Consider the following 10,347-nt stretch of genomic DNA (forward strand, 5'->3'; position numbering starts at 1 on the left):
GTGTATGGACCCAGGACCTGTCCTCAAGTGGTCACCCGTAGGAAGCAAGAACATGTTGCTGTTTGTCTTTGTTCTTTTAGGGAGCCCGCTACCCAGCTCCCAAATAAATACACATGGAGGCTTATTCTTGATTATTAATGCCTGCTCTTTCTTCTTTCCTCCCAGATTTCTCCTTCTATTCATTCTCTCTGCCTGCCAGCCCTGCTCATCCTCTCTCCTGCCTTGCTATTGGCCGTTCAGCTCTTTATTAGACCATCAGGTGTTTTAGACAGGCACAGTAACACAGCTTCACAGAGTTAAATAAATGCAACATAAACAAAAGTAACACACTTTAAAATAACAGTCTACAACAAGGACAGTTGAAGGTGCACAAGATACATCATGTTGATCAGATACAGGAAAGATACAAGCTTTACCTGTCATGGCAGTCTTGTGAAACTCTAAAACTCCACCCGGGGAGTCTTAAAAAGAGCAAAAGAGGAGAAACTGCTTCTAAATAACCATGTGCTTTTGTTTTGCAAGTTATCCCCCCCCAACCCACACAGATGTAAAGAGAATACATTGAAGGGGCAGAAGAATGTGATGGGAAGGGTGAGTAAGAGAATTGAGAGCCAGAAACACTTGCCACAGACCAGGGTTCTGAGAGCCAACTCTCTCCCCTCCCCTCTCCTCTTCTCCTCATCCTCCTTCCCTTCTCCTCTCCTCTCCCTTCTTCCTCCTGCTCTGGGACTTGACCTAGCATCTGACACATGCTAGGCAAGCATCCATCCACTGAGCTGTCTGCCCCAGCTCTGGAAGTTTCTTGAGCTGGGGATTTCCTGGAGCCTTTGGTTCAGTGCAGACTCAGGCAATGCTCAGTCAGCTGCACTGACCGGAGGGAGCTCATGTTATCTGATGCATAGAGTGAGGACATGTGCAGACAGTCATGGGGCTCCTGGACCCTCTTCTACCCCAGACCCCTTTAAAGTCCCAGTTGGAATTTATTTCCCGTCGCATGGCCACTGTCTACAGAGACTGCTCATCAAAGCCGCGAGGGATACAATGAATCAGACCTTGGGACCCGTGCCTGAAGCCCGGCTTGTATTCTAAAAGTGGCAGATACTGCTTGATTGCGGTTGTGCACCCCGTGTGTGTGGCCGTCCCATTGTTTCAGTGTCGTTTAATAGAGGGTTGTCCCTTCTCTATTGATCTGTCTTGGTGATTTTGTTGCAGATCAATGGGCTGTAAACTGCTGGTCTATTTCACTACTCCTCAACTCTATCTTATTCTGTCGATACACATTGTGTTTAGGCCACTATCACATGGGGTCTTGCTGCCCGTGACCTCATCTTACAGTCCAGAACACTAAACCCATTCATTTTGTTCTTTTGTCAAAACAGTTTCACGTGAGGCTCCATCTCAAGCACCACAGAAATATTCTTAACCCTCTATGTCCTTTGTCTTCCATATCAATTATACAAATTTCAACAGGCAAAGAGTCAATGAAGTCTCTACTGGGGATACATGGAGCCTGTGGCTTGATGTTCAGGGCCCTGGGTAGTTTTTCTAACTAGCATGTTAGTTCTACAGTCCCACTCTTCCTCCACCTCCAAGGCCATCGGCGCCTCCTCTGGCTCGTTTGCGTTCAGGACAGAGTTTGGCACCTTTTGCTGATTTTTCGCCAAAAACTGGTTTTATTTCCATGGATTCTGTTTCCTTTCCTTTCTCCTTCCTTCCTTCCTTCCTTCCTTCCTTCCTCCCTTCCTTCCTCCCTTCCTCCCTCTCTTCCTCCCTCCCTCCCTCCCTCCCTCCCTCCCTCCCTCCCTCCCTCCCTCTCTCCTTTCCTTCCTTCTTTTTAAGTATTTTCTTTCTCTGAGTGACCTTGGGTTTAATCGGATCTCCATGTTCTCAGTCTGTAAAGGTGCAAACTGCCTCACCACCTCAAGAACTTCCTCCCTTTCTAATGCGCCACAACACTGGACGCCAACAAGTTCTGGTCCAGCCTTGGTTTCCAAAAACAGGAATTTTCTAGATGTCTGTTCTTGCTTTTTGATTTCACTCCACTGTGGTTAGACACTATGCTTTGCAGTATTAAATCATATTTACTGAGACTTGTTTGATGGCCCAGAAAATGATCTCTATTGGTAAAATATTCCATGTGTACTTGAAAAATAAGTATTCTGCTGGTGTTTGGTCTGCCATTCCATAAATGTCAATTAGGCCCATTTGGTTGATTGTGTTTCTCAGCTCCCAATACCCGTATTGATTTTATGTCTGCCGGTCTATTAATGATTGGGCTAGGGGGACTGAAATCTCGGGTTGTAATTGTGGGCTTGTCTGTGTTTGATTTAGTTCTATCAGTTGTTGGTTCTCATATTTTGAAGTTTTGTGATAGATAAATACATATTTACAATTGTTACATCCTTTCAATGAATTTACCCCTTTATCACCGTGGAATGACCCTCATTATCCCGAGGAGGGTTCTCCAGCCTGAAATCAACATTGTTAGGATATGATCTGTTCTCCCAAACCACAGGGATGAAGTTATCAAAAGTGTCTAGATTGGTAAAGTTGATAAGCACATTTTGGTTAAGGTTGGTGATGCTGGCAATGATGGCGATGATGGTGGTGGTAATGATGGTGATGGTGATAATTGTGGTGGTGGTGATGGTGATTGTGGTGGTGATGATGTGGTCATTAATGGTAATGATGGTGATTGGTGGTGATGGTGGTGATGATGATAGTGATGGTGATGGTGGTGATGGCGGTGATGGTGGTGATGGTGATGATGATAGTGATGGTGGTGATGGCGGTGATGGTGGTGATGGTGGTGATGGCGGTGATGGTGATGGTTATTATGGTGGTTGCTGTGGAATGTCTTTCTGTATGCTGTGAATGTAAGTGGTTCCCACTGGATAATAAATAAAGCTGCCCTGGCCTATGGCAGGACAGGATGGAGCCAGATGGGAAAATCCAAAAGAGATAGTGAGAGAAGAAAGGAGAGTGGAGGGAGGCGCCAACCCGCTGTCCAAGGAGCAGCATGTGATAGAGCACAGGTAAAGCCACGGAACACGTGATGCATGGATTAATAAAACTGGGTTGAATTCAGTTATAAGAGCTAGCTAGCATGAAGTCTGAGCCATAGGCCATAAGTTTGTAATTAATATTAAGCTTCTGAGTAATTATTTTATAAGTGGCTGCAGGTCCATGGGTGGGAGAGATTTGTCTGGACCTTGGGGCCGGCGGGGCCAGAGAAACTTCCCTCCACAGGTGGTGATGGTGATGATGGTGATGGTGGTGGTGGTGGTGATGATGGTTGTGGTAATGATGGTGATTATGGTAGTGATGGTGATAAAGGTGATGATGGTGGTGATGGTGGTGATGATGATGATGATGATGGTGGTGGTGGTGATGGTGATGGTGGTAATGATGGTGGTGATGGTGATGATGTTGATGGTGGTGATGGTGATTGTGGTAATGATGGTGATTATGGTAGTGATGGTGATAAAGGTGATGATGGTGGTGATGATGATGATGGTAGTGATGGTGGTGGTGATGGTGGTGATGATGATGGTGGTGGTGATGGTGATAGTGGTGGTGATGGTGGTGGTGGTGATGATGATGGTGATGATGGTGGTGGTGGTGGTAAGGAACATAACGGACATTGGTGAACTGTTTCTGTCTTCCAGGAGCTGATAAGTCTACTTCAGCTACTGACATAGAAATACAGACACTAAACTTGAATCTGAAATGTCCCATAAGTCTTGTATTTCAAGCACCAGGTCCCCAGATAGTGGTGCCGTTTGGGGAGGCTGCAGCACGTTGCTGGGCTGGCTGGCAGCTGTGGACTCTCAGAGGCACCATTGAAGGCTGTGCCCGCCTGTGTTCTGGACTAGCTCTACACTTCCTAGCACCCAAGATGGAAGAGCCACCTTCTCAATCTCCCTTTGCTGTGGCTGGAGCAGCCCAGATGGAAGGCTTCACAACCCTCCGCCCTCCGGGCGTGTGCACCAGCTTCTTCACATTGAAGTCGTTCTCTGTCCTGAAAAGGGGACGGCACTTCCCGTCCGTTGCCCACTAATCCCACCTCCATATTGTTTGAGCCCCCAGTGGTGTGAGGACTTGGGTTTTGTCAGGCCGGCTGATTGACAGCTGTGGTTAACCTGAAGAAAACTGTTCAGTGGGGGCATTCCCACTCCATATCTACAGGTGTGGGGCTGAAACATGGAGATGAGGGGCTACAGAGGCTGGATTCCAGTTCACACGACTTGAGCAAGCCTGGGGAGCTGAGTGGCTACATCACTTTCTCCCTGGAGTTAAGTTCATCTCTGGTCTTCTCCCCTGAGGCCAGTGATGTGACCAGATTTCAGATTTGGTTCTGCTTTCTCCCTGTCATGGTGAGGAATGACCAGGCCTCCAGAGTTCCTGCCTAGATGTGGCTGTGGAGAAAGGGCCCCGCACAGCCCTGCCTCTGTGGAAGTGGTGTAGAGAACAGCTCGACTTCTCAGGTGAGTCAGAGCCCTGCATGTTTATTCCCGGATTGGTATTCAGACCCAGGGCTCTGGCTTCTACTTAACACAACCTCTGTAAATTGCAAGTTAGGCCTGTCTGAGTCTGTGGCTACACTACTGTTGCACAGAACCCCCTTTTCAGATTGCTGAAGAAAAAAAAAAGGGAATAAAAGCACATGACTATGTGTTCCTGTTCTTCAAATGCCACTTCTCTGAGGACACATTTATTCAGCAGCACATCCTGCCACCCTAAACCCCTGAGCCACCCCCAAAGCCCCTGCAGAGCAGGGCAGGCTCTGCTTTCTAAACAGCTGCCTGCAATCCCAGGCTGGGCTCTTGATCGGGTTCTCTCCAGTCTCTGGGAAGCATGAGAAGAATAATGCTGGGAGAGTGCTGGGAAAGGCACATTTATTCACCATAAAGGGCTCTCCTGGATCCGGCCATCCTAATTCCCGGCTGTCTTTACGTGCTCAGTGTCCTTTATGAGGCGGTGCTCCGCAGAAGTGAACACCCTTTTTAAATAAAATATCTTATTTGGCAAAACAGAAACCAGACCGTGCTCCATCCATCAGTCAATCAGACAGTTGGTCAGTCAGTCAATTTCTCTCTCTTTCTCCTCTTCCCTCCCTCCCTCTCTCCTTATACCCAGACATGTACAATGTACACACACACACATATATACATATATATATTCATGCATACATACACACATACACACATGTACATATACATGATAGATAGATACATACATACATTCATGTATACATACATACATACATTCATGCATACATACATACATTCATGCATACATGCATACATACATACATACATTCATGCATACATTTTTAACTTATAAGTGATGTTGAGACAGCCAAGAGTCACTGACCTGGTGTCAGGGTCACGGGGAAGAGGAAACACCATGCACTCCCTCTGAACTGTCACAGGGTCTGTTTGTGAGTTAGCGTCACCCCTGCTGTTTTGGTACCATTTGCTCTTGGGTAACAGTAATAATGACAAGGACTTCTGCAGCAGAGATACTCACAGGGGATGTCTGTGCCAAACATGCCCGGATCCTCCCGCTCCAACTGTATTTGACCTCTGCAATCCCATGGGTACCATGGTGATGGCTGTGGACTGTGTCCAGGGCTGAGTACAAAGAGGCCGCTGGCTTTCCATCAACGACAGGGCTGGGGGACGGGGAGAAGCCGAGGTGAGAGCCTGGGCTTCAGCTCCACCCTAGTGTCACACCAGCCTCACCCTCAAGCCTCTGAATTTCTTCATCAGGCAAATAACTGGTGAGGGCTGGAGAGGCGGCTCTGAGTAAGAACACCTTGATGTTCCTGCAGGGATTCCTGGATTCAGTTCCCAGCACCCACGCGGCAGCTCACAACTGTCTGTAACTCCAGGTCCAGGGGGATCCAACTCCCTCTTCTGACCTCCATGGGCACCAGGCACACCCATGGTACACAGACATACATGAAGGCAAAACACCCACATATAGATATTTTTTGTTTGAGAAAAGAAAAAGACAAAACTAGCTGGTGGAATTTGCTTGGAGCCCAGTACTTAAAAGACAGAGATGGGGGATCAGGAGTTGAGGCCAGCCTGGGTGACTTGGCAAGGGCCTGTCCCGAGTGAGCTAACAATCAGAATTTGGCCTGTGGGGGATAAAATAATGTGGAAAACTGGGATGTGTGGCTCAGCCACGGGGTATGCCTGATGGGCACAAGTTTTTATTTTACTCATTCTTCCAGGCAATTTTCCCTCAAGACTTCTCAGAGGAAGCAGGTTAGCTGAGAAGTCTGAAGGGTCTGGAATTAATCCTGGCTGCCTCTCTCTGCTGGGAAGCCCTAGGTAAGCTGCTCCCTCTCTGTGCTTACCTACGGCTGAACCGAGGGACTTGGCTGCTACGGAGGAGGCTGACGTTCCTCTTCTGACCACCATGCCTGGATTCCGTGTCTCTGGTTCTCCCCTCCTGGACAGGATCCATTGCTCACCGCAGCGGTGTGTGACTCGGAGTTCCTGCCCTACGCCTGGTCGGGCTGTTTCCCTCCAGGGCTGAGCTGCCGGCCGGCTTGGCCAAGCCGCTGTGCCAACCTCCACGAAGGGAGGCCCGGCCAGCCACAGAGGAGTGTTCATGAGCGCTGAGTTAAACTCCATTTCCTTTAGCAGAGGGAGCCTTGCCCGCCTGGGCCAGGTGCCAGGCCAGAGTGCAGCTGGCAGAGAGCTGCACGGCCACACCTGCTCCTAATGCCTACAGTGTGCAGCCATGCGTGGAGCCAGACTTCTGCTGCCAGCGCCGAGGGCGTCCACTCTGAAGCCCATTGTGCCGTCGGGCAGAATGAAGCTCGGCTTGACAAGACGCCTCTGAACGATGCCAACATCCGAGGCCGGACTCGGGCCGCTTCTCCCATCTTTCCTTTCATGCATTTTTTTGTTTCTTCCCCGTCCTCTTGGGAACTCAACGCTCACCAAGGGCATTTGGGCTCCGGAGACGGCGCAGTGTGGTTCTCGTGCAAGCTTGAGGACCTGAGTTCAAGACCCAGAACTGGTGTGAAGAGAAGACGGGTGTGGCCGCATGCACCGGGGACCGCAGGGCTGGGGAAGTGGAGACAGGAGGATCCATGGGGCGCCCTGGCCAGTCAGTCTCGCCTAATTGCCTGGAGCGGCAAAGACCCTGTCTCAACCAAGTAAGGTGGATCTGGGCACGGTGCACACATCTTAAACCCCAGCACGCAGGGAGCCGAGATGAGAGGATCAGCCTGGGCTACAAAGTAAGACTCGGTCTCAACAAACAAACAAACACCCAATCAGACAAGTGAGCGAAACCCTGAAAGACACCCAAGGAACAAATGACGTCATATCTCAAGAGTAAATGATGATGTCATATCTGAGAAATAAATGATGTCATACCTGAGGAATCAATTATATGATACCTGAGGTTGTCCTCTGGCCTACACACACACACACACACACACACACACACACACACACACACACACACACACTCACTCACACATATTCATACACACATACATATTTATACTCATGCAAGCACACATACACCCACTCACACATACATACACACATTCACATACTCACACATGCACATGCTTACATGGACACACTCACACAGATACTCACACATGCACACACACTGACACGTGCACACATACATACACATAGTCACACATGCACATGCAGACACATAGGCGCGCGCGCGCGCGCGCGCACACACACACACGCACGCAAAGGTACAGACAGAGAACCTCAACTACATACAGCTCAAAGCACCAACTGCTTCAACTGAAGCCCTAGGTGTGTGTGGCCAGGAGGTCAGGTTTTCAGAGGTGAGGTTTGGGGCTGCCTTGGTGTCCGCGGTGGCCCTTCAGAATCTGGAGATGGAATCACACCAAGACTGCTCCCCTGGTGGCTGCAGCCAATGGGCTGATCGTCCCCGGTGCCAGGCCTCAGGGCTCATTTGTCCCTTTGGAATAAGCTCAACCTGACCGAGGATCTTTCCCGCCTGCGGCCGGACAGATGGGGCGCATCTTGCGCTTTGATTGGCACAGCCACACGTGACCCAATGCCAGGGACAAACCGAGAAGCGTGTCACCAGGCATCCTCATCATGGCGTGAACATCACAGCGTGATGCGAGGTTGTGGGGTCGTCGGGTCCCCACAGCTTGAGCAGTCTGTGGTGGACTGAGATATTGGAAGCGCAGGGATGGAAGGACCTGGCTGTCCCAGGCCTCGCCCTCCGTGTGCCCTTCCCTCACCCACCGTGACATCGGGGCTCTGGGAGAGTGACTTCCTGCTGGTCCCGGGACATGCAGCCTGGTTGTGTTCCAAAGCACACAGACACCGGCAGGTTCTGCTGTGACCCAGCGACCTCACCGGAAGTGCCTCACGCTCGCTCATGGTGTTCTCCGGGCTGGGCAGCTCCTAGGGCTGGAGGTACCGCGCAATCTGGGAGCCATCTGTGGTATCAACCCTACAAACACGTGTGTGGCCCTGGCAGCAGGGGCCCTGGCAGCCTCGCAGCTGAAGACACCTGTCCTCCTGTCGGAGGAGGCCGGAGCTGGAGGCCTTCCAGGGCCCCGAGGACTCCATCAGCTCTTGCCAGCTTAGGAAACCAGAGCCCGGGGCTCCCTCCGTCCCTCTGCGCTCCAGCCTGTGCTCTGGTTCTTGGTATTTGAGGCCAAAAATAAGGAGATTTTTTTTCCCCTTTGTTGTTCAAACATTTGACATTTTCCGCTGAAGTACGAGGTTTTCCGTGAAGCACGAGGTTTTCCGTGCGGTAGGTTCTGTTGCAGACACACAAAATCTGCCTGGAGAATTCACCGCCAAGGCTTTGATCCCGGAGTCCCTTTCTTCCTCCTTCCCCAGGGTGATCAGGGAGCTCTCTTCCCACCGCTGGGAAGGTGGGCCACACGGGGGCCTGGGGCTGCGCGCAAGCGTGGTGTTTAAGATAAATGTATCACGACACACCAGACACCTTCAAACAAGCCAGAAGACACAACCCGGAACGGTTATGGGAAACATAGGCTATGTACATAGGTACATGGAAACACAGGCTAATGATCAGAGCTGCTGAGATCTTGTGTCTGGGGCCTCCTTCCCAATGGGCTTTCGGTCCATCTGTCTGTCACCACGGTGCCCTCCGCGGCCACGTGTGAGATCACGCTGCGCTCTGCTAGAGTCCTGGTGCCAATCCCCGTTTGTTCTCTTGAGCGTGGACCCCTCTGTTCTTCACTGTCTCCCTCCCACTACATTCCCACTCCCTGTTCCTTCCTCTTTTCTTTTCATTTTTCTTTCTCTCTCCCTCCTTTCCTTCCTTCTATTCCTCCATGCTTCCTCTCTTCCCCCTTCTCCTCCATCTTTCCTTCCTTCCTTTCTCTCTCTTTTTCTTCCTTCCTCTCTCTCTTTTCTTTCTTTCTTTCTTTCTTTTCTTTTTCTTTCTCTTTCTCTCTCTCTCTCTTTCTTTCTTTCTTCCTTCCTTCCTTCCTTCCTTCCTTTCTTTCTTTCTTTCTTTCTTTCTTTCTTTCTTCCTTCCTTCCTTTTAAAACTAATTTAGGCCGGGTGGTGGTGGCGCACGCCTTTAATCCCAGCGTTCGAGAGGCAGAGGCAGGCTGATCTCTGTGAGTTCGAGGCCAGCCTGGTCTACAGAGCGAGATCCAGGAAAGGCACCAAAGTTACAGAGAAACAATGTCTTGAAAAACCAAAAACCAAAAAAAAAGCTAAGTTAGTCTTACTTTTCACGGTAACTGCAGGTATTCACGGATGCCATCCCAGCACACTGAACTGACATGTCAGGACAGTCAACCAGGCTGCTGGTGTCCCCTGGCCCGATCCTTTCTTTGTGTCGGGAGCTCTCACAGTCCTCCGCACAGCTATTGGGAATATTCCATGGGCAGCTGCCAACCACAGCTGCCCTACTGTGTGCAGAAGGTCAGAAGTGAGCGCTCTGTGCAGATGCACCGTTCACCCTCCCCTTTGTACCCCCCACTCTGTGCGTGTCAGCGTGGGAGCCCGTGTGTACGTGGGTGTGGGAGCACGTGTGTGTATGTGGGTGTGGGAGCACGTGTGTATGTGGGTGTGGGAGCCCGTGTGTACGTGGGTGTGGGAGCACGTGTGTATGTGGGTGTGGGAGCCCATGTGTACGTGGGTGTGGGAGCACGTGTGTATGTGGGTGTGGGAGCACGTGTGTGTATGTGGGTGTGGGAGCACGTGTGTACGTGGGTGTGGGAGCACGTGTGTATGTGGATGTGGGAGCACGTGTGTACGTGGGTGTGGGAGCACGTGTGTGTATGTGGGTGTGGGAGCACGTGTGTACGTGGGTGTGGGAGCACGTGTG

General features: G+C 50.5%; 1 protein-coding gene across 1 annotated transcript; it reads right to left on the bottom strand.

Annotated features, from left to right (window-relative positions):
* Positions 1 to 1,795: 1,795 nt before the first annotated feature.
* LOC128120769 (uncharacterized) lies at positions 1,796 to 8,720 on the bottom strand. The gene is made up of 3 exons (XM_052754979.1): positions 6,371 to 8,720; positions 5,533 to 5,677; positions 1,796 to 5,002 (listed from the first exon to the last, which is right to left on the bottom strand). The coding sequence occupies exon 3, from the start codon at positions 3,642 to 3,644 to the stop codon at positions 3,162 to 3,164; it is 483 nt and encodes a 160-aa protein (XP_052610939.1). The 5' UTR covers positions 3,645 to 5,002; positions 5,533 to 5,677; positions 6,371 to 8,720; the 3' UTR covers positions 1,796 to 3,161.
* Positions 8,721 to 10,347: the final 1,627 nt, after the last annotated feature.

Source organism: Peromyscus californicus, unplaced genomic scaffold (assembly GCF_007827085.1).
Source record: "Peromyscus californicus insignis strain IS unplaced genomic scaffold, ASM782708v3 Scaffold_2__1_contigs__length_46816999, whole genome shotgun sequence".
Classification (NCBI taxonomy): domain Eukaryota; kingdom Metazoa; phylum Chordata; class Mammalia; order Rodentia; family Cricetidae; genus Peromyscus; species Peromyscus californicus.